Genomic DNA, 27,867 nt, shown 5'->3' with positions numbered 1-27,867 from the left:
TTGTCATTGGCGGTTGAACAGGAATAGGGTTTAAACTGTCCAATGGACTTGTACCGTCGTTGAGCCAATGAGCGACGAGCTTTCCTGAAGGCACTTATTTAAAACAAAAGCGTTTGACAACATCCTGAACGTTGAGCTGTGAAGAGCAAGAAAACATTGCGGACTGTTGGGTCTTTATTTGCTATTATAAACAAGTTTACTACAGTTTTGGTAAGTCGGTATTACATTTTGTCAGTTGCACGTCTGCTAGTCTAAGACATTTTGCTGACAAGCATTTGCCAACCCTAAATGCTAGCACGGTAACGTTAAGCTAATTCAGATAGCGTTAGCATCTTAAGGTTGGCGTGCCAGCAGCGTTCATGAATTGTTAGCTAATAAATATCTTCATTTTCCTCGATATTTTGGAAAGCGCCTCTTGTTTTTCTTCCTTAAATTACGGTGACTTGGCTATCATATATTACCGTAACATTACGTTTGCGAACATGTGTGTAACTGTGCTTTGTATGTAAACGTAGCTTAAAGTTACTTCTGCTAGTTTCAGACTTGTCTGTCCGCCCAGCTAATGCATTATCTGTAATTGCAGTTGCATTAAATCCAGATATATAATCATGGGTGACGATAGCGAGTGGATGAAGTTACCAGTCGATCAGAAATGTGAACATAAGGTAAGCACAAGGTCTGGTCAGAAAATGCAGGTGTGTCTGGAGTACTGTTACTTAAATTCATCTTGTCTTGAATTCACAAAATGCCAAGCTAACACTTACACTTCATGTCAATGTCCTGGCTGCGACCAGGGATCATTAAAATTTGATGGTAAACAATATGCTGATGCAATGCAGCTTTATATTTATTACCACTTTTCTGCTAACAAACATTCATCTAACTTTCCAAGGCCAGTTAAAACAAAATTGCAGTGATGTTTTATGGCTCTTTGTCCTAGGTATGGAAGGCCAGGTTAACCGGTTATGAGGAGGCTTTGAAGCTATTTCAGAGGATTGATGATGAAAAAAGTCCCGAATGGGGGAAGTTCCTGGGACTCATCAAGAAATTTGTGACTGAGTCCAACGCGGTCGCCCAGCTGAAGGGACTGGAAGCTGCCCTGGCTTTTGTAGAGCGTGCACATGTAGCCAACAGGTAAAACACGTAACCCACAAAACACAGTTGATCAGTTCTGTTGATCCTGTTCAGTGTTAATTTCCTGTTGCCACATTAATATACCTTTCTCCTGCTTTCTGCAGAACGGTGGGAGAGGTGGTGAATGGTGTGGTGTCCAAAGTGTTTAATCAGCCCAAGGCCCGTGCGAAAGAGCTAGGCTCAGATATCTGCCTCATGTACATTGAAATAGAGAAGGCAGAAATTGTACAGGAAGAACTCATCAAGGGCCTTGATAACAAGAACCCCAAGATCGTTTTGGCTTGTGTAGAAACCATACACAGAGCACTCAGGTGAGACTGAGCTGAAAATTAAGCTATGCATGTTGTGAATAGGACGGGTCTTTCCTTGCCACCAGATAGTGCTCTTTCATTCCTCTAGCTTAAATTCGACCTCTGTTGTTTAGCAGCTTGCTGTGTGTCTGATGTCTGCCTGTTCTTTGCTCTAGTGAATTTGGAGCCAAGACCTTTAGTGTGAAGTCCATAGTGAAACTTTTGCCAAAGCTATTTGAATCCCGAGAGAAGCCGGTGAGAGATGAAGCTAAACTGTTGGCTGTAGAGGTCTACAAATGGATAAGAGATGCCTTGCGGCCTTCGCTTCAGAACATCAACACTGTACAGGTCAGTCTGGCTTATGCTCAGCCAAATATCAGACATGATATTGACATAAGTGCATCCCTGACCGTATGGTTAAAAATCAGTGGAGATTATTTGGTATTAGGAAAAGTTAAAATTCAGTAGCTAGAACGTTTTGTTCTTTTGTAACAACAGTACATTAGAACCAGCCCATATTCAGTATTTTTCTGTCCATCAGACTTGCCAAATTATATACATTTTGTATACAATCACTCATTTTTTGTGAAAATGCGCCTGCTTAGAGTACACAAATTGATAGTTAAGCCAGGTAATCCCTGGTATATTCATCTCTTGTTTTTCATCCAGACTTGTGGGATCAGGCTCTATTAAATTTGTAACTTTTTCCATGCCACTCCCCTCACATCTCCTGGGAGCTGTCTGTCACTGTCACTACCACATGAGACAATTGCTGTAACTACTACAAGAAGAAGCAGTAATGCTCTCTAGCTTATATCTGTCCAAGTATTCAAACAGAATTGCAGAACAAAATGTGACTGAAGCATACATGAAACTTTGAGCTTTTGTAGCTGTAGCCTTATTTAGGCTATAGTTATTCTGTAGATGCATACCTTAGATTGAAATCTGGCCATATCATCCAAAAATGAAACCCACAGTGTCTTAATGTTGAAATGTGTTTACTATAAATAGGTAAAAGCTGCTTTTCATCATAAAATGTGAATCTATTTGCCCTGATAATGACCATCTGTAGGCTAGACTACTCTGCTTAAGATGTTGTTGGTGGTGTTTTTTTTTTGTTGTTGTTTTTTTTTTAAGAGCAATAAATGATATTTGGCTGGTCCAATAGTTGACAAGTTTTGAAGTCAGTGTTGTGAAGTTGGTGCTCACAGGTGTGACATGGGCAGCTATCATGGATCAAATAATTCTAATTTTTGCAGACAGACATTTTCAGAGGAGAATGCTGACAGGGACACAAAGAGCAGAAAGAGGAAGAAAGTACATGCAACACAGAAGAACACAATGGCAATGTCTTCAAGCCTTAAAAATGCCTTTTCATGCCTTCTGCATATTGTTCTGTATAGACACAGATATCAGCCAACACGGAGCTTCAGGTAGCCTAATAACTTAGCCTGTTGTCCCTTTTCAACCGTCTGCAACAGAGCATGCCAAAGACCTTCACACTTACAATACCTCACAATACAAAGGCCAGTTGTGACTTCTTGTAAGATGTTTTTAAATAAATCTTTCCACAATTCTGTGATTTCCAGTTTGGTTTGATCTTTTTTTGAGACCGCTGCCACCTCCTAGCATGGGCAGTTATTTCCTCTCACACAGGTGCAGAATGTGTGTGCATGTCGGTCATGAGCTGCAGTCTGTGTGATGTGGTCATGGACAAATTTTAGTATGCAAAATAAGGCGAGGCTCAACTATCTCACCATTGGCCTAAGTTTCTCTGGTCCTTTTAAAGTCTGCATGAATTTGGATCCTGGATGTTCTGATGTCTGTATTTTTCCACCAGTTAAAGGAACTGGAAGAGGAATGGGCTAAAGTGCCATCAGGGGCCCCCAGACAGAGCCGCTTCCTTCGATCTCAGCAGGACTTGCGAGCCAAATATGAACAGCAACAACAGCAGGCTGAATCAGAGGTGGACCCAGCTGATGGTAAGCAACCCATGCATTTGTCTTTTAGATTTGCATGGAGAGTGGAATATTAACTGAGCTAAGACAAATGACAAATGGCATGTGCTCTCTTGCAGATGAAAGTGAGGAGATGGCCCAGCAGGTGGACCCCTATGAACTCTTGGAGCCAGTGGAGATTCTTTCCAAAATGCCCAAAGATTTCTATGAAAAAACTGTATGTTTTGCTTTTAATGCAGAAATGAAAAATAGATAGATAATTTCCATAAGAAACTATCTATCTAGTGCAGCTACGCCTGTTAAATTAACCTCTGTATGTTTTTGCAGGAAGCAAAAAAATGGCAGGAGAGAAAAGAAGCTCTTGAGGCTTTGGATGCACTTACTAAAAATCCCAAACTAGAGGCAGGAGACTATGGGGATTTAGTGCGAGCACTGAAGAAGGTACCACAGTGTTTTTATGACCTTGTGGGTCATAAAAACTGCTATCTGTATATAAATCTGCTATTTTTCCAGCTGTATGCCAAACAGATGTTTCATAATTTTTGTTGTTGCAGGTGATTGGTAAAGACACCAACGTCATGTTGGTATCTCTAGCAGCTAAATGCCTTGCTGGGTTGGCATCGGGTCTACGGAAGAAGTTTGGGACATATGCTGGCCATGTAAGTTCCCTCATGAGTTGTCAGTCACTGAATGATACTGATGTGACTGTTACAGAATTGATGTTTTCATCTTCTCTTCAAGGTGGTGCCAACTATTTTGGAGAAATTTAAGGAGAAGAAGGCACAGGTGGTACAGGCTCTGGCAGAAGCTATTGATGCAGTATTTCTAACAGTGAGTTGAGTGTGTGGAAGCAGATAATAAATTGTTTTAATTAGATGAATTCCTTAAGTATTGAGCTGCAGCCTAGCCCTTTGTTCGGTTATTTTATGTCCCCCTTTAAATTGTTGTTTTGTTTTTGTGACAGAGGAAGAAAATGTGTTGTAATACTGCTTAATGGAGTTGTCTACAATAGGGTCACCTGTCCATCTTTTGCATGGATTTAATTACTCTTGTTGACTTTTTACTCGTGAAGCTTTATTGCACTTAAAGTAATATAATGAGTGTACTTCACTTGGTTCGCTGTCTAGCCTGGTTCACAGCTATCAGCCCAACCCTAATCTGTAATTAGAACTTCCTTTTAAAACACCTTTTTCAAAAAATTACCTCAAGTCTCTAGATCAATGCTAAACTAGCCTGCTAATCAAAAGTAATTTAAGAGCCCTTTAAATGCAACATCTCTATAATGTAATGACTGATGTTATCAAGCAAAGTAAGAGAATCAATAAAAGCATGACCGCATGGGCAAATATGATCTGACTTAAAAGCTAGTGTTTGGACAGGTTTGTGTTTGGTGTGTTAATGTCAAGAATTGTGATTTTCTTCTACCAGACTACTCTGCAAAACCTGAGTGAGGATATTCTGGCTGTGATGGACAACAAAAATCCCTCTATAAAGCAACAGGCCTCCCTGTTCCTGGCCAGGAGTATTCGTCTCTCCACCCCCTCGGCCTTGCCAAAGACCCTGGTCAAGCCCCTCTGTTGTGCCTTACTTAAGGTTGTGATCCTAATGAAATTGATTGGTAAAATAATACCATAATCCTCTGATCTAGTTCCATCAGCATAGTAATATGTTTACTTTAAATTGTTTTGTTTCATAAATATCACTGTCCTAATCTGTCTGGTATCCCATCTTTCCCTTTGATAGCAAGTAAATGATTCTGCTCCTGAGGTGCGTGAAGCTGCTTTCGAGGTTCTAGCAAGCATGATGAAGGTTGTTGGAGAGAGGGCTATCAACCCCTTCTTGACTGACCTTGATAAAGCCAAGCTTGATAAGGTGAGCTGCACGTTTCACTTCATAGCTTTCCATACAAGCTGTTTTAAATGTGCACCAAAATAAAAGCTGAAAAAGTAGATCAAATGTGAATTCTTTTCTTTTTTTAATGCCATTATTAAGGATGCCTACCTAGTGTAAGGCCTCATAGTCTGTCTTGTAAGATATTACTACATGGTTTGAATTTGGCCACTCACCTCACCTTGTAAATGTGTTTGGCAATGTTTTTTTCTGGATGAACCGACTATGCCCCATAAAACTACTCAACTCAACTTTATTTATAGAGCACTTTAAAAACAACCACAGCTGAAAACAAAGTGCTGTACATAAATAACCATAAAAACATAAAAAAACAAACACTAAAAACAATGAAACAAATAAAAATGGAAACAGTAAAAACAAATAAAACAAGAGCAAAGTCTCATGCTGGGTTGAAAGCCAAGGAAACTGAAAAATGGTTTTAAGACTGATTTTAAAAACCTGTCTAATGTGCCAAGGCAGGTCGTTCCATAATTTAGGGGCAGCAACCGAAAAGGATCTGTCCCCTCTGAGCTTCCGCTTCGACCTCGGTACCTCCAGGAGCAGCTGGTCAGCTGACCTGAGGCACCGAGCAGGAGTGTAGGTTTGAAGCAGCTCAGAGAGGTAAGGTGGGGTGAGACCATTTAAAGATTTAAAAACCAATAAAAGAATCTTAAAATGAACTCTAAAATGCATGGGCAGCCAGTGGAGGGAGGCCAGAATGGGCGTTATGTGCTCCATCTTATGAGCTCCAGTTAAAAGACAAGCAGCCGCATTCTGAACTAACTGGAGACATGCGAGGGAGGACCGACTGACTCCAAAATAAAGTGCATTACAGTAATCCAGCCGGGACGTGATGAAGGCATGGATTACTGTTTCAAAGTGCTGACGTGCAAGAATGGGCCTCGCCTTTGCCAGCTGCCTTAGATGAAAAAACCTGGACTTAACTACTGCACCAATTTGGCGATCCAGTGGTTCCACAGGAGCCACTGGGACTAAACACCATCATTTCTGTTTTCATTAAAATTTAAAAAGTTTAGGGCCATCCAGGCTTTAATGTCATCGAGACATAACAGAAGTGGTTTAATTGACAAAGCATCTTTCTTCAGTGGGACTAAAGGCTGAATTATGCTTCAGCGTTAGAAGAGCGTACGGGGGTTGTGCGAAGCATGCATTTCCTACGCAGCGCGTGTGTGTCCAACATACCTCTGCGAAACACACTGAGCAATTCTCCTCCCACCAATATATGGTCGCTGCTCTTCTCGTCTTTGTAATGGCGAGAGGACAAGTCGTATAGGTGTGGGTACGTGCGCACCTCCTCGGCCAGGTGTTCTTCCGCGCGATCCAGCATTCTCCAAAGTTTTCAAACACAACCGACGAGTCGAGACACAACAGTTGTTTTAAAAACGGCGCTGCCGGCCGGCACAACAACAGGATGTGATGCCGGTTGCAATGAAATGCTGGAAATGATGTACTTCGGCGGACCAATCACAGCTCTTGTGGGGCTGCGTAGGGTCCGCGTAGTTACAATTTTTGGGAGGCGCGCGGCAAGGCTCTGCGGCGGTCGCACAACCCCCGTAAGCTTCGCACAACCTCCGTACGCTCTTCCTACGCGGAAGCATAATTCAGCCTTAAGTGGGTCTGAATGAAATAAATGCTTACATTTTAAACACATATTCTGCAGGATAATGTCATCACTAAATCTCATTTTAGCCTGATTAGTCTGCCATGGCCAAGCATTTTATCCACTTTTTATAGAACAGAATAGCCTTTATCATTGTGCAATTCTGTATAACAAGATAGGAGAGCTACTCTAAAAGTGCAACATGTACAAAACAATATGCAGTACAATACAATTTAGCCACTTTATGGTCCTGTGCCAATAGTGAAAAGTACTGTAGAGGTATATGCAACCAGATTATTCATTTACAAAATAATGTGTTCATTTTTTTTATATGTATTGTGACATTTTAACCCTAAAATAAAATGAACAGCTTCACTTTTTTCTATTTGCAGGTTCTGTCCAATTTTCCTAATTGTAGTTGCATTGATGCACTTATTTTTTTTTTTCTTTCTACATTTGGTTTTATTTTCTCAACTCGGCAAAGTTACTTGAACACAGTGCACAAATGGTATACCATTCAAAAAATGCAATGATGTGTTGACTGTATTTCATGCTAGTGTACATACCAGGCAAGGACTTCAGACTTTTTCAGCTTTCTTCATTTTTGCAATTGCTAACATATTGTTTGAACTTGAATATTGTGTTTATCACTCCCACAAACCTTTCTGGTCTTTCATCCATATTGTCATATTATTTTTCTTTGAAGCCATTTGAGTTTAACACTTAATTGATGTTTGATTGCTTTAGTAATTGTTTCTTCTTCAGATAAAAGAGATTGCAGACAAGATAGCACTGGCTGGAGGGAAGAAAGGCCCAGAAAAAGAGAAGTCTGCCCCAAATGTACAGCCTGCCCCTGAGGCTCCAGCCAAGCCTTCTGGGCCTCCCAAAAAGGCTGCTGTGGCTAAGGTGAGCCCTGACTTTTTAAATAGCCAATGGTTCAGTTTCATCCATTAAGTATGGCATATTTTGAGAGTATTGCTGCTCCCTATCTCACTTTTTGCAGGTGGCTGGAGTTCCTAAAAAAGCCAAGCCAGTAACAGCTGGTGGCAAGCAACAGGGAGGGAAGAGTAAGAATGCAGCAGAGACCAAAGAAGTGACAGAAACAGAGCTGTCTGTGAGTGAGCACATGGAAATACAGGGTTTATAAAATACTGTGATCCCTATTTTGATTTCTTTCAACAGTTCTGACATTTAGACTCTGTCCTCAGATGGAGGTGTGTGAAGAGAAGGCTGCTGCTGTCCTCCCTGCCACCTGTATTAAGCAGCTAGACAGTGCCAACTGGAAGGAGAGGCTAGCTGGCATGGAGGAGTTCCTTAAGGTCAGCACCTGAACTCAAATTGTTTTCATTTTAATTTTTATATATATATTAACATTTTGGTAAGGCAATGTCACATAAGTGTTTGTGAAACACCTTAGACTGAACAATAGCCGATGGTCAGATCGATGCTGTGAAAGATGATAAAGAGAGACTATAGCAATATTTTTCACAGACTCCATTGCATCACTCTATATTTTTTTATTTATTTGTATTTATTTTGAAAACTAGTTTGAACTTCTGTAGGTTAATTTCAGCTGGCAACAGAATCTGAGTAGACTGCCTCAAATGTTGTCACAACATGCCCATGACAATCCACTGGTTTCAAGGCATACTTTTGTAGTACATGCATCTGTAAATTTGTCTGATGCCAAAGTGTCCCCAGTGAACACTGCCTACAGTCTCTGATGTTTTGCATGTTGTCCATTAGATACTCAAGATCAACCTGAACAGAGTGTTGGGTGTTCAGCCCATGTTGGCTTATATTTGTTTCTTGACTATTTTATTGCCTTGTTTAGGCCGTGGAACTGATGGACAAAAATGAAATACCCTGTCAGGCTCTGGTCCGCATGCTTGCCAAGAAACCAGGCTGGAAGGAGACCAACTTCCAGGTACCCTCCACCCATAGCTTTCTAAACTGTGCTTTAGTATATATAGTCTGAGTATCTTATTGCAGTTGATATTTTATAGTTTAAGTTATTGACAGCCATAATTATTACTACAAAAGCTACATTTTAGTTTAATATGCCTTTTAAGTTCAAATTCATCTAGTTTTGATGTCACTTGATATTAGTGCTGTTTGGATATGCATGTGGGTCAAACCTGTAATAAAACACTTATTTTCCACTCAGATGAATACAGACATGGTCAATGCAATTTGCCAAAGCTGATTTGTTATGATCACAAAGGTTTTAATTACCACAGTTGAACTAAATGTCCTTCAACAGAAAATATCCTACAGTCATTTTACTTAGAGCATACATTTAGAACGTTAAGAACATCAATTAATTTGAATTGGAAACAGTTTTCCTGGTTTTTGGTAAGTTATTTTATTTATTTATCTATTTTTAAATCTAATTCTAGGTAGCATTAAAAAGCCTTAAATTCTTGAAGTTATTTCTTATATTCTTTTGAAAAGTAGTTTACCTGCCTTTAAACTACCTCACTGCAATCACAGCACTGTAACCACAGCTTTTTGAAACTGAAACCCATTGTACTGTTGGAGTAATTGCAAGTGGCCCTGAACAACAGTATCGCATAGCTAAAATATAAATGTGAACTAATGGAGAGCTCTGATATAGTAACCACTTATCTACTCTCACAGCATTTTTTCTCATTAGATGGGAATTTAGGCTATAAGGATTCTATATAGCCATAGCCTAGTTGATTTTCTAAATGAATAAATGTCATCCTTTTGGGTGTTTGTTCTTATAGGTAATGCAGTTAAAGTTGCAGGCACTGGCACTGGTCGCACAGAAGGGCAGGTTCTCTAAGACATCTGCGTCTTTGGTCCTGGATGCTCTGGTGGACAAGGTTGGAGATGTGAAGTGTGGAGGGAAGGCCAAAGAAGCCCTGACTGCCATCGGGGAGGCCTGCTCTCTGCCCTGGACTGCTGAGCAGGTAACAAGGACAGTCCTGATCAAATGGCTGGTGTTCCAGTTCTGTATTTTTTCTTTTCTCTTCTTTTTTTTTTTTTTTTTTTTTTTTGAGCCACTGACATTCATTTTCTGCTCTTAGGTTGTTTCAATGGCCTTTACCCAGAAGAACCCTAAGAATCAAGCAGAAACACTGAGCTGGTTGTCCAATGCCGTAAAGGAGTTCGGTTTTGCGGGGTAAGCTGGCATCATCACTGACTTGGCTGTAGGTCTTAAGAGAATAAGGCTGTTGCTCTGTTCTGTTCAATCGGGATTGAATCAAGTGTCTCCCCTCTGCTTCCAGAATAAATGTGAAAGCTTTTATCACCCATGTCAAGACTGCTTTGGGAGCCACCAATCCTGTAAGTGTCGTATCTCTAATGAATTCAACATCTTTGTTATATTCGCATAGAATGTGTCTGTCTGTTGCTATTATGAATGTGTCAGTAAACTTTATAGGGTCTCTGCTGTAGCAATATGTACCCATTTAGGGCCTTGCCATTTGACAAACCCAATTTAGTTGCAAACAACATGCCACATGGTTTTTCTCTGCAGCAGAAGGCTTATTGTCCTAAAGTGTGTATGTGTGTTTGTGTGTTTAGGCTGTGCGAACAGCAGCCATTTGTCTGCTGGGTGTTATGTACCTCTACATGGGAGCTCCACTGCGGATGTTCTTTGAGGATGAGAAGGCAGCCTTGCTATCCCAGATTGATGCCGAGTTCCAGAAGGTAGCCGTTGTTTTTTTGTTTTTTTGTTTGTTTGTTTGTTTTCCCCCAACCCGTGCTTATGGCCATAGGAGGCAGGGTTTCCCATTAATGTATAAAGCTGTGGCCAGCTGCCACTGTTTCATGTTGCCAAGAAAACTGATATTGGTATCATTATATTTACAATGTTTCCCTTACATAGACTCATTTGTTGCACACAGCTGCTACAAAATAAAGTTCGTCTGTGTATAGATAGACAGAGCTGATCTGTGTAAGTCCTTTGAGCTTAATGTGATGCACACCTCTTAAGTGCAGCAGTTACAGCAGATTGGTGTGTATTCAGCTGTGATGAACTAAAATTCCACAATTTGCTCCAAGCTCACTGTGTTAGAAGTGCTCAAGATGTAAAATGATATGTTTTAACTTGAAGGAGATGTGTAAACACCAACATAACAAGCTACCATGAGTGCACTGCAAAGGCTGGTAAATTGTCCTGTTGGTTACAATGACAATAGTCCTTACGTTGCACTATACACATTAAATCATAAGCCAAGAGAAGTTGTAATATGTTGAAAATAACTGTCTGCAGGTCTTAAAAATTTGAAGTGAATTTTAGAAATATTAGGCCTTAAAAATCATTAGTCCTACATTTTAATTTATGAGGTTTTAATCCCTACAAACATGTTATCCAATTTAATTTATCCATCTTTTATTTTTTATTTATTTATTTATTTATTATTTTATTTATTTTTTATTTTTTGGCAAAAGTAGTCAAATTCTTCTGCATGAAAGTCAACATCTATTACAAAGCTCCAAACCTACCATCGAACCTGACACTATTATACTGATGCAATACTTACAGTCCTCCTCCAGTCAATAATTAAGCCCTATCTGGCTATCTGGCTATCAGATTTGTGCCATACCAGATGTAGCTGGTTTGGCATCTGTGGAGAGAAATCCACAAAAATGTTCTAGTCCCATGTTTTTGTTTTTGTTTGTTTTTTTAATAAAAAAAAAAAAAGTTTTGCTGTCAAAGCTAAAGGAGTCTATTTGAATCATGGAATAAACAACCAACCACTTATATAGCATGTACTTTTATGTAATGCTTATTTGAATAAGAAAAATGTGTTGTTGTTTTTTTGTTGTTGTTGTTGTTGTTGTTGTTTTTTTTTTGTTTTGTTTTTTTAAATAAAGGAAATCAGTCTCGAATTCTCTTTAAGGTTATCTTAAATGTCTTTAAAGAAGCATTAAACTTAGCTCTCTGATACCTGTAGACATCCTGAATAAGTGTCTTGCCCTGCCCCTGCCACAATTAAATTGTCAGCCTGTGAGAGACACTGCCAGGGAATACTTAACAAGCAGTCTCAAGTAGCACTCATGCCTAAAGTGGCAATATAGCTAACTGTCTTAGCACTGACTGACATTTTAAATGTACTGACCTCAGATGCAGGGCCAGACCCCTCCTGCTCCTACCAGAGGCTCCAATAAGAGGTCAGAGGATCAGGAGAAAGGAGAGAACCCCGAGGAACAGGAGGAGGAAGGTTCAGCAGATGTCGTGGATCTGCTGCCCCGTGTTGACATCAGGTTAAATTGTGCAACAATCTCATTATTCTGTTTTGAATCATCAGATGTTGTGGTGTGTCTAGACATGAAAATTTCATCTCGAATTTCATCTTTGTGAATGTGAGGTCCTGATTAAGGGGATTTGATGTTTTCTGCTCCCACTTTGATTTGGATTGTGTCCTCCATCAGGCTGAACCCAGAATGGAAACAGATCTGCTTGTGATTACTTTATATGCTTATACCTATGTACAAGGCTGCTGTGAATTGCCTACTATATGGGATCACCCTGGATTAGCATACCATAATATATTTGGGTTGTGTACATGAAACTGGTATCAAACTATAGTAGAGGATAGCTTTTTAGAATGGTAGGAGTCTGAGATCATTGAAACTGACTTTGCTTTTTTTCCCATCTCAACCTCTCTTTCCTTTTGTGTTTAGTGATAAGATCACAGAGGAGATGGTGGCTAAGATTGGGGATAAAAATTGGAAGATTCGGAAAGAAGGTTTGGATGAGATGGCTGCAGTCATTTCAGACGCAAAATTCATCAAGCCCACAGTAGGAAACCTCCCCATAGCACTCAAGGCTCGCCTTGGGGACTCCAACAAGATCCTGGTTTGTGGTGCTCTTGTCCCCATAAAAGCTGATAATGACACAGGCAAACGACCAAAGAAAATGTGACCCTCTTTTTTTGCATTTCAGGTCCAACAAACCCTGTCCATCCTTAAGCAGTTAGCCACAGCCATGGGTCCTGGGCTCAAACAGCATGTCAAGTCTCTGGGCATACCGGTCATCACAGTCCTGGGAGACAGCAAGGTAGGGTAGACAGCAAGGGGTAGGGGTGTGTATGTGTGTTCATGTGTGTATACCACTGATCTATAATTTAAAAAAGGAAGAAAAAACTGGATTGTTGATGACATAACAAATGGGCAATATGTCTCACTATAACCACCAAATCTGTAATCTGTAGGGGGGGGGGGCATGCAGGGGTGTCGCATTGATACGTGATACATGCTCTACCATGCATCTCACTTGGATGCCCCAAATGTTGGATTTCTATGTTACCTCAGATGACAAATGAGAATACTATCACCAATACATCCAATGTTGTGCATATTTCTCAGAACACAGTTCGTGCTGCAGCACTGGCCACCCTGTCAGCCTGGGTGGAGCAGACTGGGATGAAGGAGTGGCTGGAGGGAGAGGAGCTCTCTGAGGAGTTGCAGAGAGAGAATGCTTTCCTGAGACAGGAGGTGGGGCTCTTGCTCTCTCTGTCTGTTCCCTTTTGCAGAATGTATTTATCTGCTTATGTAAACACACTTAACACTAGCGTAATTTTCCATGTACCCTTATTTGTTCTCAGTGTCAGTAGTCTACAAATTAATTGACCCATTCTTTTTTTTTTTCTTTTAAATCCAGTTACTTGGCTGGCTAACAGAGCACTTAACCACTCTGCGCTCAGTGCCCTCTGACATGCTGCTATGTGTGGCTCCACTGTATGCCTGCCTTGAAGACCGAAATGGAGATGTGAGAAAGAAGGCCCAAGACGCCCTGCCCATTTTTATGACTCACCTGGGGTTTGATAAAATGAAGAAAACAGCAGGGAAGCTAAAGGTAAGATAGCCAGCATTGAATAGATGAAGGGCTGGTACTTTTTAAAGAGCATTAGTTTACTACATAGATAACACACAATTTTTTAAAACCATGGCCTTTGTGCTATTCATATCTGTGAGTCTATTAATTCAGCTATGTGATAGGATCATCTTTTGTTGAAAAATATAACCTACCTGAGTATCCTGACTTGGGAAACGTGGGTTTTCACTATATTGTGTTCAAGTTCAGCTGTTAACTTTTGCTGCCTCTACTTTCTGATTCAGTCAAACTGTTATTCATTGTGCAGCCTGGATCTAAAGACCAGGTGGTAGCCCTGTTGGAAAAGGCCAGATCCATCATGCCAGCCAAACCTCCTGCCAAAGCTGCCCCTGCCAAACCTGCTGCCATCACTCCTCCTGCCAATCTTTCCGCAGGTGCGTCATATTAAACCCTGCCAACAAGGAGAATATGTCCCTGTTGGCGGTTTACGGTGTAAGAGAACACAAACTGACTAGTCTCTATACAACAGTGGTGAGCTTTATGATAAAATGTTATTCCTCTCCCTTCTACAGCAGCCCCAGCTGAAGCCTCAACAGTTCATTTGGAAGCTGTTGAAGACAAATGTGAGGCCAAAAATGCCAAGGCAGGGTCTGCACCAAAAGCAAAAGTGAGTTCCCCACTGGTGGTTTGAAATGCTTTTTATAGTATGTTACAGATATTATTTAATGAAATAGCCTTCCTCACTAGTAAAGAGAGTTTGAAAAGCTGCTCACATTTGAGCTTTATTGGTGTTTTGGCCAGTGGGGGTGTCCAGAGTTGAACATTTCCAACAGTAGCTTGAACACCAGTATTGACAGAGATACAGCAAAGCTGTAGGCACCTCAAAAAGAAATAATCACCTAATGCTTAAACTTTCTTCAGAAGGTTGGCACATGTTGGGGGATATGTTGTAGATTGTACTTTTTTTTTTTTTTTTTTTTTTCCTTTGCCATCTCAGGTGATTCTTGTCACATGGGTTTGTACTTTATTCATGTGTAGGCTATGTGACTTTGTCTTTGCTCTGATTCTCACTTTTTCATTTCTGAACAGCAGAACTGTGGATGTATGAAAATGGTAACACTCAACCTTGACTGTCCATACCACTTTTTCTCCTACTTCTGACGTGGTTGCAGTAACAGTATGACCTGTCTCCTCCATCTGTAGAGTGCGGCAACAGGCAAGAAGCCCTCTGGGAAGGGAAAAGATGAAGAGGACAGATCTGGTCCCCTTTTCATTCTCCCCAGTAGGAAGGATCTGCGCACCAAAGAGGAGAAGAGCTTGAAGGTGTGTGTGGATTTTTTAAACACAAGCTTCTGTTTCAGTTTCTTCATCACATTGAGATGCCACAACAATTTGACAATGGACAGTTATGGTTTTAAAACCTGCAAAACAATTGCTAGGAGCTAATTGGAAAGTAAGCTTTCTGTTTGACACATCAGTTTTAATCTTAGTTGTATGGGTGCTTCTTTCTCCGGCAATTATTTGATTATGTGTCAGTTGTTTGTTTGTTTTTTTTTTCTCCCAGACCTTTTTTCCTATATATGATGTGAAAAAAGTGTTTGATATGACTGCTGTATATGTTCCAGGTTCTCAAGTGGAACTTTTCTTCACCCCGCATTGAATATATCGAGCAGCTGAAGACTCAGATGGCTCCCTGTGTTGCCAAGTGGCTACAGGAGGAACTCTTCCATCCTGACTTCCAGCATCACATCAAAGCCATCAGTGCCATGATTGAGGTGAGATCTGACACATTACAGGCAATCAACACCATGCTTTGAAGTAGAAGGGGGCAAGTGTGAGAGTGATGAGTTGCACTGTTCAGTTGGGGTGTTGGTTGCAGTGGCACTGACACCTCAATCTGACTATACCTGAGGACACACTAAAGTGCACAGGGGCCATCTGACTCAACCCTACCCCTTTGTAAAAGTGTGTATGTGCACAGATCTATGTGGATTGCACACCACACTACATGAGACAGTGATCTTGTCTAAATAAGTATAATTTAAAGGCTCACTTCACATTTTAGTGATTATATTACCTCTTCAATAGACATTGCTATTCTGTAGTCTAATTTGCAAGATTACCTTTCTCTGTTGCACAGATTTGACTTCACATCAATTATGAGTTCTAGTTCTTTTGTAATTGTTACAGGTCACTGTTCAATAAACGCCAAAGATTAATTAATGCCCCTTATCAAAGAACAGAGTATTTACATTTATAGTAATGGCTTTATTTCTCTTCCTTAACTGGTCCAGTGCCTTGAAGCCGAGAAGGACGGTGTTGTGTCCTGCCTGGATCTGATCCTCAAGTGGTTCACGTTGCGCTTCTTTGACACAAACACCAGTGTGCTGATGAAGGCCCTGGAATTCCTCAAACTCCTCTTCCTCTCCCTTGACAAGCAGGACTATCAACTCAGCGATCTGGAGGCCAGCTCCTTCATACCCTACCTCATCCTCAAGGTAGACCTTCCACATTTGCAAGAGCCTTTGATTCACTACACACTACTTTATGTTTGCAGACACTTATTTGTCCTCCTTCTCTGGAACCGGAATATCTCTGACCCTAGGTTGTTGTTTTTTTTTTTTTTTTTTTTTTTTTTATCACCCATAGTGGATTTGATGAATGTAACATCCCTGAATCTATAATATCTGGACAGAACTTTATCTCCAGTTGTTGTTACCCTGTGAAGGTTCATGGTTTGTGCAAGCATTTTAACATATTAGTACTACAAATAGTTTCAATTGTCAAATATACAAGCAGGCATATAATCTCTTGTGATTATCTCTTTGACCACCATTTTGTTTTTGACTGTTTTTGTTTGAGAACAGCTTTTACATTACTACATTTTGTGCCTGTTTTTTTGTCGTAATAACAGAAAATAGAAGAAAATAAATGAATGTTGCTACATCTGGCACAGTGTATTGAAAGGAAAAATTTAGTATCCAGTATATTATACTTTAATAACATTTTTTAAAATAAATTGTGAATTAAGCTTTACTGCAACTGATTAGTGCTAGATGTGTGTGTTCCCTGTGAAGTCCTGCGTTTTGATGTTTATTAAAAAAAAAAAAAAATCTGTGTGAATATGACAAACTTTTGTCTGGTACCCACTATTTAGCAAAGGCACACTGAAAGTTAAATTCTACTTCGGGGATCATAGATTGTCATCATCAGCAGTGCATCAGAAGCATTGAAGTCAAGGGTATAAATGATGAGTTGCACTGTTAGATGGGTTGCTGTTTGCTGTGGCACAGCCTCCCCGTCCAGACTCACCGTGGTGACAGTCAAAGTGCACAGGGGCCATCTGACTCACCCTTTTACCAGCAGACACTCGGTTTATTTGAAGAGGTTTTCTCTGTCGTTCCCTTAACCTGCAATTATTTTCTGTTTCATTCTCTCCCATTTCATGTCCTGGCCTTAAGATGGGAGAGTCCAAGGATGTGGTGAGGAAGGATGTACGAGCCATAATGGACATGCTGTGTAAGGTTTACCCAGCCAGCAAAATCTTTCCCTTTGTCATGGAGGGAACTAAGACGAAGAACTCCAAACAAAGAGCTGGTGAGAAAGGGAACATTACATATTCAACATTTCTGGTTAAATCAGGTCAACAAGAAATACTGTCTAAACACTAAGCAATATACTAGTTTTATAAAGGCAAGGAGACAGGGAGGAAAGGTGACCTGCCTTGCTCAATGGCATTTTAACAGTATTGGTTAACTGATGGGAGAGCATATCTATTTGACTTTCCAGGTTTTTCCCCACTGATGTTGAAATTCAAATTGACAGTCACTGTAGTCACAAGCCCCTTTCTGTAATCTTTAAGCTCTTTTCACTGTCTGAAGTAAAACGTTATTATTCCATCCTGACGTTTTTTTGTTCTCTTGTGCAGAGTGTCTGGAGGAGCTAGGCTGTCTCATTTCTCTCTGCGGCCTTTTAGTCTGCCAGCCGACACCAGCCAAAGCGCTCAAGGAGATTGCTGTGCACATTGGTGACAGAGACACCTCAGTTCGCAACGCAGCTCTCAACACTATAGTGGTAGTCTACAACAAGTGTGGAGACCAGGTCTACAAGCTAATTGGCAATGTATGCAGCCCTCTTAAAGCTTCAATCTACTAGACAAAAATTGTGTCTTACTATTCCAATAATAATATTTTTTGCCAACGCAATCAATGTAAGTCACTGCCCAAAAGCTAATTTTCCACTTGCCTGAGCTGTGCTTTCTGTGATCAGAGGACCTGTGGCCTCATGACAGCACTGACACACTATGTGTAGAGTCTCATAACAGTATTTTGTCTCTAGCTGTCAGACAAGGACATGAGCATGCTGGAGGAGAGGATCAAACGTTCAGGAAAGGAAATGGCCCCACCCTCCAAACAGGTGGAGGAAAAAATACCAAGAGTGCCTCCTTCCCAAGCCAATGCCAGCCTACTGCGCAAACCATCCAGCAATGAGCCTGCGCCCAGCAAACTCTGGTACACTTTACACCTGCTTATTAGCGAGTGCACATGCACACCATTAAACCAGATGCTTGACTCTGGCAGCTCCAGAAGTTTTTAATTAGCTCTTAGTGGCCCAATGAAATGTGTTGACTGCATGTCATTGCTGCACTATCTACACTATATTGCCAAAAGTATTCGCTCATCTATCCAAATCATTGAATTCAGGTGTTCCAATCACTTCCATGACCACAGGTGTATAAAATCAAGCACCTAGGCATGCAGACTGCTTCTACAAACATTTGTGAAAGAATGGGTCGCTCTCAGGAGCTCAGTGAATTCCAGCATGGTGCTGTAATAGTAATGTAATAGGATGCCACCTGTGCAGTAAGTCCAGTTGTGAAACTTCCTCGCTACTAAATATTCCACAATCAACTGTTGGTGGTACTATAACAAAGTAGAAGCGATTGGGAACGACAGGCCACATAAAATCACAGAGCGGGGTCAGCAGATGCTGAGACGCATAGTGCGCAGAGGACGCCAACTTTCTGCAGAGTCAATAGCTTGAGACCTTTAAACTTCATGTGATCTTCAGATTAGCTCAAGAGCAGTGCGTAGAGAGCTTCATGGAATGGGTTTCCATGGCCGAGCAGCTGCATCCAAGCCTTACATCACCAAGCACAATGCAAAGCATCGGATGCAGCGGTGTAAAGCACACCGCCACTGGCCTCTAGAGCAGTGGACACGTGTTCTCTGTAGTGACGAGTCACGCTTCTCCGTCTGGCAATCTGATGGACGAGTCTGGGTTTGGTGGTTGCCAAGAGAACGGTACTTGTCTGACTGCATTGTGCCAAGTGTAAAGTTTGGTGGAGGGGGGATTATGGTGTGGGGTTGTTTTTCAGACGTTGGGCTCGGCCCCTTAGTTCCAGTGAAAGGAACTCTTAATGCTTCAGCATACAAAGACATTTTGGACAATTTCATGCTCCCAACTTTGTGGGAACAGTTTGGAGATGGCCCTTCCTGTTCCAACATGACTGTGCACCAGTGCACAAAGCAAGGTCCATAAAGACATGGATAAGCGAGTTTGGTGTGGAAGAACTTGACTGGCCTGCACAGAGTCCTGACCTGAACCCGATAGAACACCTTTGGGATGAATTAGAGCGGAGACTGCAAGCCAGGCCTTCTTGTCCAACATCAGTGTTTGACCTCACAAATGCACTTCTGGAAGAATGGTCAAAAATTCCCATAAACACACTCCTAAACCTTGTGGAAAGCCTTCCTAGAAGAGTTGAAGCTGTTATAGCTGCAAAGGATGGGCCCACATCATATTAAATCCTATGGTTTAAGAATGGGATGTCACTCATGTTCATATGTGTGTGAAGGCAGCCGAGCGAATACTTTTGGCAATATAGTGTATGTGTACATAGGTTAGTTGTTTTTTTTTTTTTTTTTTTTTTTTTAAATCAACAGGTATTACATGAGAAATGTTTACATTACAGTTTCTAATACAGTATATCAAACAGGTCTTGTACTTTTTTGTTAACATCTACTCTCATACATTTGACATCTTTTCGAATGCCTGTTTAAGCAGTGATCACTAACATTAAGAATGCCAGTTTCACTGATACATTTGTATGTCAGTGTTTTGTTGGAAACACAATTGCAATTTTGTGGTCCTAATTCCTATTTTAACCTATTTTAGTTTATTTTGTCCTCTTTCTAAATAATGTCTCTTCCTCCACTTTTGGCCCTGCAGGCAGCTCCATGCCCAAACGTCCCTGGCAGCCCAGCCACAGGGGCCATCACTGGTCACACCCGAGTTCAGCCTGGATGTTGCCCTACTGGAAAATGACCTGGCTCCCATCTGTGAGCTACCTGACCTGGTGCAGCACAAACTGGAGGACTTGGAGCCTGTAGCCTTCCCTGAGCCAAAGTACGATGCACACTGAAATGAAGCCCCCCTCCCCTTAGATGGCTTTTTTATGTTTATGGTCCCTAGATATATATGACCTTGACTATACTGTCTTGTATCTGTGCAAAGTTCGTCACTAGAGAGGCAGTGATGTCTGTGCACACCATTTAAATCTGAGATTCAGACGTACCCTTGGTCAGCTAGATTTGGTACCTACACATCTCTGTATCATGATGTGGTTGAATATTTCTGGCCCACATGATTCAAGTGATGTTTCAATACAGTAATTGTTTTACACATTTATAATAGTTTTTTGTTTTGTTTTTTTTTAAGTAGGTATTTGGAAAAATTACGTTATGCCCATATTTCAATGAATTGTGGGTAATTTAATGTGTCTGGTCCCCAAGTAGGCTATCTGCAGGCTTGTGGTCCCTTGTGAACTGCATGAATTGCGGATTTGGACAGTCAGCAGCACTCACAGACTTGAATGCACCTGCGAGTCTGCAAGTGTGTTGACAGCGGTGACTTTTTTTTTTCTTTTGTAGGACACGCCCACTTCCAGCTCCCTTTGATCTCCCAAGTCCCACCACCACCATCAACTTGGTAATATCCAAGATTGCTTGTGGGGACCTCAACATCAGCATGCAGGCCCTTACACAGGTAACAAGACAAATGGTCGCCAACATAGCAAAACTTCTACTCACACTGATACACTGATATAATTTTTGTGTGAAGAAAAACTCTAGCTGCACTTGGTAATATTCTAAAGCATCAGCTAAATGCAGTAAAACCACAAAGACAGGTGGTGACATCGATCTGAGTCATGGTCATGACAATCCTGTGTTGCTCCTTCCTTCAGCCTTTCTAACTCAATTAGTCAGTTTGCTCAAACTGACGACACTTCTCTTTGTGTTCTACAGATGGATGACGTGTTTCGCCAACGCAGCAGTCCTGATGCGATGGTGAACAATATCAACCAGTTCCTCATTGCCACTGTGCTTCAGCTACGCCTCATCAACAGCACGCACATGGCTGATCAACGTGTACCTAAGGAAGACATCTCCAAGCTCTATAGCTGCATCGTCGGCAGCATAATGACTGTGAGCAGCAGGGATACATATATAATAGTACACATTCTATAATGCTTCTCTGCAAGGTGGCTGTTAACTGGGTGTCCCTCTGTGTAGTTGTCTTTAGTAAATTGTGGTTTCTTGAAGGTTTAGATCATTTTCTTTCACATCATGTAGGCCTTTGTTGACCAGTTGTTGTTTTGAACAGTCTTTGTCATTGCATCCAACTGTTCTACAAGCCTTTGAAATCAGAGCAGTCACACACATCAAGAAAATGGTTTTATGGAGGTTGTCTTGCAGAGGTGACTGTGGAGTGGGTAGATGGCGTGGGCGAACTGCACTGAAGACGGATTACAGTCCTTTGTGATTTCCTTGCATCACCACAGGGGCCTTGGTCGCTCCTCATCTTAAATCTCTGCATGCTCTCTGTGGTCACACTTGCCTTTTGTCAGCCAGCAATGGGCCTCAGGCTAGATGAATCTGTGTGTGCATTTTCTGAAAAAATGCAGTTTCTTTTGTTTTTTTTTTGTGGGTTATCTATTTCACTCTTAGTGTTTTCCACACATTTATTATACTTAGTGCCCCGCCCAGGTATATTAATAACCATCCAAGTATAATTTGACGCATTCACCCATTGTTATATTTTTCATGGGTCTCGCACCTGAGTCAACAAAGGAGACAGCCACTGATTAATATTAGCAACAACAAGAGAAGGGACCCTTGGCTGTAGTCAGTGCATGGTACTGGGAAAACACTGGTTAGTTGCTATAGGTGCACAGCTCTCTATATAGAGTTCTATAGATGAAACAAAGCTTCAACACAGAATATGAATCAAGGATTTTTAGCAATTGAATTATTCAAGTTCCTCATGGAATAATTCCTACTCCAATTTGAACTGTTGGAATTAGAAAGACCACCATTCCTCTGCTCAGTTTTTAAAAATATCATGTGCCCACAGATGCTAGGAGTTGAGGTTTTTGCTCGGGAGGCCTCATCGGGTGTGCTGAAGGACCTAATCGAGGGCTTGCTGACTGTGATACTGGACCCCAGAGTGGAGGATCTACAAGATGGTCGGCAGATCATTTGCTCCATTAACATACTGCTAGGAAAACTCTTTGAGAAAGGCGAGCAGACCAACCTACTCAGGTGTGTGTGTGTGTGTGTGTGTGTGTGTGTGTGTGAGAGAGAGAGAGAGCAGACCATTCTCTAATTCAGGAATTTGGGTCAGTTTTGAAAAGTTGTATTTTAATCTAAGTCGTCTGTACTAATTATGAGCATTTGTTTGAATGTTTGTAAGCACTTTATTTTTGCTGTGCTCTGCAGTTCTCTGCTGGTGCTGCTACAAGACACCCTGTCCTCCTCTGTATGCTCCAAGTTCTCAGATATTGTCATGAAGGTAAGCCAGATTGAGGCCATCCACCAAGATACTGGAACTGATGTAAACCTCTTTTGAGTAAAACACCCTGATTTGCTTCAGAAATCTTGTGTGGATTCCTTGAATATTCTAACTGATTTGTACTGTTTAAATAATGAATTTTTACAGATTGGCTTTTTGACTAACTATGTGTTTGTGTTTTTGTTTTAGTGCCTATGGAGGATGATCAGATTCCTCCCAGAGACAATTGCTAGTGTGAACCTTGACAGGATCCTGTTGGACATCCACAACTTCATGAAGGTGTTCCCCAGAGAGAGGCTGCACAAGCTCCCAAATGACATGGCCCACCGCACACTCAAGACACTGTTACACACTCTGTGCCGCCTCACTGGGCCCAAGGTCAGTGTGTCAGCACTATCAATCCTTACTGCTGGAATGTGTTAAAGTCCATACATGATTTGTTTTTGCCTATAGGCTTTAAAGAAAAAACGGTTGCTCATATGATTCAAATCTAAAATGAGTTAACTAGTGGCAATGTGCACATTTTTCCATTTGATCTGAAAACAAGTAGGTAGCTGCAGCTAAGACACATCACTGTTCACATCTGGCATTATCATGTATCTATTATCATATAATCTGACATTATCATGTATCACCACTTGTTTCTGATTGGATCAGATTTCGTGATTACATAGATACTGTATATTTCACTATTTTTTAATGTTTTCCACCAATCCTATTCCTTATCTCTGACCCACATGAACCACCTTGTATTTTTATTTATTTATTTATTTAAAGAAACATGAACAAGATGTCACTATCTCATCACAAAAACACATTTCATTAAACCTGGTATTTCACTGTGAAATACAAATGTATTGTGTAATGTATGTACACTCTGTTAACATTTCTACGTTTCCTAAAGCAGCTACCCAGTCCTTTGATTTTGTTCGGAGGATGAATCGGGCACATTAGAATTTACACTTCAAATGCCATGCAGCCCTACACATCCTTGACCTCCTCTAAAAGGTTTTAGTGACTGGATCACAGTGTGTCACTAAGATAACACTGTGCTCATTCACACCTGCACCTAGCACTGTCAACTTGTAAGCACATCACCTGAGACATCACACGTATGGACAGGGTCAAAAATTTGTCAGGAAATTTTGTCCAGAGTTTCATTGCCTCTTACAAATTAACCATTTTAGAGTCTGGGCTAAAATCATTATGATTATTTAAACATCTTTTGCTTATAGCCATACAATTACGCTTATCTATAAAGATGATGCATTTTCTAGCATTACAGTTGTCCCTATTCAAACAAATCATCTTTTGCTATTCAGTGCTTTTTCTTTCCTCTCTGAAAAAAGGAGTCTGAGATTGTGAGTCTGTTATTTACAACCATTTTGAAATGTGTGATTTATAGATCTTGGACCACCTCACTCTGGTGGAGAACAGGAAGGAGTCTGAGCTTGAGGCCCATCTGAAGAAGGTGATAAAGTCATCAGCAGCTAAATTGAGCAGGGACCAAGAAAATGTGGTATGTAAACACACAAAGTGCCTGCGCAGATACATTGCCATTCAACACTGTTCGTGTGTTGTAATGAGGGGGGTAGCAAACCTGCATGGCCCACATTCATCATGCTGACTGCCAACATTTGTCTCCTTTCTTATAAAGGTGCTCAATGGAAAAGAGAGAGAAGAGTTGATGGAAATCTTGAAGAAGGTCTCAGCCAAAGAGTGTGGCAAACAGGTCAGCTCAAAATCAGTGCTTTATCCTTTAGGCATTAGGTATCACTGCATTTCAGTGATCATCAGGCATATCATATCCATGTTACTAATGACTCATTGTATACATATTTTGTGAAAGCACCAACAGTCATCCCTACGATATTGTCACTGTATTTATATTGAGATATCCAGACAAAAATACTGTGATTTGGTCCATATCGTGTTTGATATTGGCTTTGATAAGGTTACATTATTGTAACCTGACAGTATATTTGAATAATCTAACATAAACCCCTGCAGTCAACTGAGAGACACTCAGTGTGCATCATAATACCACAATAAAACGGATCAAATGTGCCCTGTTTCTGCTAAGATGAACCTTTTTGTGATCAAAGTGACACCGCAGTGGGTGCCTCTGTATTGTCTGCCACCACACATTGCTATGTACAGTGCTCCTGTACAGTTTCTATAGTCATTAAGTCACTAGCTGTGCACAAGCACAGACTATTTAGTATTATCAAGGCCTAAACTGTTTATTTCTTAAACATCAGAAAATATAATCAGTCCAATCGAGCAAATTAAAGAAGTAATAAGAGCTTCATTTAACCAGACATATGTGTGCTGTCTCATTATTGTGACAATGCCATATGGTAACTGAAATTGGCCAGCTATCCAAAAAAAATGCAGCTCTTAATTAATTTTCTTAGTCTAAACGCTCATGTTTGTATGACTCTGCTGCATTGGATTATGATTGTTTTAATTATGAACATGGTTTATCACCATTCTGTTCCAATGCATTTTTTTATTGCCAGGAAGACTGAATTTAAAATAAATAAATAAAATAAAATAAAATGAGTTGAATCGTAACACAGAACTGCCACATTTGACTGAACTTATGACATTCTGAGTCTGGTACATCCTTGTGTTTTGATGAGTTAACATGGCTACAGATGGGTTTCAAATTAAAGGAAAAAAGGTTTCCTAGTAAGGTGATGGGCCTCCAGAACAACTTCAATGCACCTTGGTGTAGATTTCACAAGTCTCTGGGAGTCTACTGGAGGGAAAGAGCATGAGCTATGAATGAAAGATTTTCCCTCACTTGGTGTCAGTGGTGGAGAGCACTAACATGTTGGTCCAAAATCTCCCAAAGGTGTTCATTTGGGTTGAGATCTGGTGACTGAAGGCCATAATATGATTAAAATAATTTTTACCTTCATCAACCCATGCATCCATTTAATAAAAAAAAAAAAAAATGTATTAAGTTTTTATCTTTTAATGTATCTATTTTGTGTTTAGAAAATCTGATTTGCAGTTTATGGCTGACTGTACAGACGAATGTTGCTTTGGACCATTTTTTTTTTTTTTTTTTTTTTTTTTTAAATAAATAACTCAAGCTTGTGGTGTATCCACATACTGGTTTGCTCAGGGCTGTAGGAAAATAGAAGAGAATAGCCTTCTGCTGAGTTGTTGGCGATGTTGCTGGCAGTGTCAATACAGGCTCAGAAGGTGTGGACATGGTAGTTAAGATCCTGTTTTCGTCCAGCTCCTATTTGTGCTTTAGGCTAACATTGGTCTAAAGCCTTTAGACTTTATTGTCCCCAAGAGGAAATTTGTTTTCACAGCACACCACAACAGTTTGACCAACACGAAGAACAGACAACATTGCATATACAAGGAGCAGACATCATTGCATGCACATCAGACATGACATTTAAACATACATAGGACATAAACACCATTAAGAGCTATTCTAACTTGTCTAGTGCAGCTTTAACTCCAATAATATGAGTATCTTCTGACTAAAAGGTGTGTATGTCTCCAGGATCTAATAGAGCTTTGGGACTACAAGCAGAAGCATCCTGACGTAGACCTGAACTATTTCCTGCGGAAGTTGTCTCCATCTGCTCGGGCCTCCGTAGAACGTGGCCTTATCACAATCAGAACAGAGAGAGAAGGCAAAGCCAACATGCAGCCTCCTACAACAGGTACATGCTCAAGCAGGACATCTTAGCACTGGGAAGTTTACTTTAAGGAAACTCAACTTCCATTTGTTCGCACTTGACACATTGTGGCCATTAGCTGTTTGCGCAGACTTATATAGTATAATGGAACTGAGTAATTTGTCTGCTCATTCCAGGAGTGTCCATTGCCCTCCCCACCGGCTCAGAGGAACTAAAACCATCCGTCTTTAGGGAGAGACTCAAGGCTTTCCGCCAACTCAATGGCCTGGATAACAAAGACACACTTACTAGCACAGGTGTGTGTAAAGATGCACTATATTTCTGTAACAGTTCCACTCTAAATCCAATTTAGATACATCCAAGTAAGTTTGGATTTCCTCATGCTTGCAAATAAGGTGTTCTGCTGTTTCTTTGACATGTTGAAATTACAAGACTGGGCATCTAACTATTTGCACTGTATTGCCTCTAAGGAGTCTTTGCCAGTAATATCAACCTTGACAATCAGGACCTGAAGCCATCCGTCTTCCAAGAGAAGCTAAAGATGTTGCGACAGATGCATGGCCTGGAGAACAAAATTAAGGTTTGTTTTGACAGCAGGTTGCTTTCAAATAGTAGTGTTTACTTTAACGTCTATGTGGGACTGTCTGTTGATATAAAAAGTACCATGTGAAAATCCTGTGGAGTGAATGTGGAAAATTCATTCTAAAACACTTCAGCACTGTCCAAAGAGTTCTATTTTTCTTATTCTCTTCAGTAACGTAAATGTAAATCAAATGCCTCAATAGAGCAGAATGCACTGCAGCCCCAAGACATGGTCTGAGTAAAGGTTGACTGTTTTCACAATTGGAGAAACTTCAGTTCCACTTCTGTAGTTGCTTTTTCCACTTAGACACATGACTCAGTTGAATGCAACAGGTTGATTTCTTTTCTCAGGGAATTGTCAGAAGGCGTTTTCAGTACCAGAAAGTCATGAACTGAAGTAGACAATAAAAGTTTAGGGAAAGTGAGCAGTGCACACAAAAAAAATACATTTTATCACAAAATAAGTCCTAGAATCTATTGAACATTACAGATTGAGATTGAACAGTCAGACAGTCAGGTTTTTTTTTTTTATAAACCTGCTCTTCTCTCAATCACAGCAAACAGAGACTGCGGAGCCTCCCCCGCTGTCCATGCCTCCTGGTAATCCCTCATCCAAGGATGTGGTCCACAGCGACCTCCCTATTATTTTCCACAACCAGCAGGCACTGCGACAGAGCCCCTCCCGGCCAGCCAACCCCGCCCCCACCTCCACTATCACCTTAGATGACCTGAGGAAGCGACTTGAAAGGATTAAGAACAATCGCTGAATATCCACTTCTAAACCTACCTACAGCTTCCTAATAACTGCCCCTGCAATTACACAGATTTACTTAAAAACTATACCTTGTACAGTTTTCCCATGTTCTCTGACTAGTTGCCATGACCATTTTGCTCCCTGTTTGTGTCTGTTTTTTCTTTTGATTTCTTATTAAAGAAGTTTTAATTTGTTTTCTGTTTTTACATGTCTGTCTCAAGTGTTTGTCTTATCACTGTAAAATATTTTAACAACTTTTACATTCTATTGTCTTTATTAAATAAAATTGCAATTTTACATGAA

At 40.6% G+C, this 27,867-nt stretch overlaps 1 protein-coding gene and 2 non-coding genes across 3 annotated transcripts; all 3 read left to right on the top strand.

Moving 5' to 3' along the window:
* The first annotated feature begins 72 nt into the window (after positions 1-72).
* Positions 73-27,867, top strand: LOC115379083 (cytoskeleton-associated protein 5-like). Its single transcript, XM_030079766.1, has 45 exons — positions 73-210; positions 584-665; positions 941-1,134; positions 1,239-1,445; positions 1,601-1,772; positions 3,265-3,406; positions 3,502-3,599; positions 3,710-3,823; positions 3,937-4,041; positions 4,124-4,213; positions 4,811-4,975; positions 5,126-5,254; positions 7,659-7,799; positions 7,897-8,007; positions 8,102-8,212; positions 8,728-8,820; positions 9,644-9,829; positions 9,947-10,041; positions 10,148-10,205; positions 10,446-10,571; positions 11,992-12,131; positions 12,552-12,726; positions 12,814-12,927; positions 13,236-13,364; positions 13,531-13,725; positions 14,012-14,138; positions 14,277-14,371; positions 14,908-15,027; positions 15,330-15,479; positions 15,999-16,202; positions 17,166-17,301; positions 17,633-17,826; positions 18,043-18,215; positions 19,936-20,112; positions 20,637-20,751; positions 21,012-21,191; positions 22,120-22,307; positions 22,485-22,557; positions 22,747-22,935; positions 23,963-24,076; positions 24,215-24,289; positions 26,090-26,252; positions 26,405-26,524; positions 26,699-26,808; positions 27,368-27,867. Exons 2-45 carry the CDS (start codon positions 609-611, stop codon positions 27,575-27,577), a joined length of 6,060 nt encoding a protein of 2,019 aa, XP_029935626.1. The 5' UTR covers positions 73-210; positions 584-608; the 3' UTR covers positions 27,578-27,867.
* Positions 15,538-15,652, top strand: LOC115357318 (small nucleolar RNA SNORD67). The gene has a single exon (XR_003928094.1). It is a non-coding gene; the product is annotated as a small nucleolar RNA SNORD67 (small nucleolar RNA).
* LOC115357319 (small nucleolar RNA SNORD67) lies at positions 16,945-17,057 on the top strand. Its single transcript, XR_003928095.1, has one exon. It is a non-coding gene; the product is annotated as a small nucleolar RNA SNORD67 (small nucleolar RNA).

Source organism: Myripristis murdjan, chromosome 3, assembly GCF_902150065.1.
Source record: "Myripristis murdjan chromosome 3, fMyrMur1.1, whole genome shotgun sequence".
Classification (NCBI taxonomy): Eukaryota; Metazoa; Chordata; class Actinopteri; order Holocentriformes; family Holocentridae; genus Myripristis; species Myripristis murdjan.
This window is presented reverse-complemented; position numbering and strand designations above follow the sequence as displayed.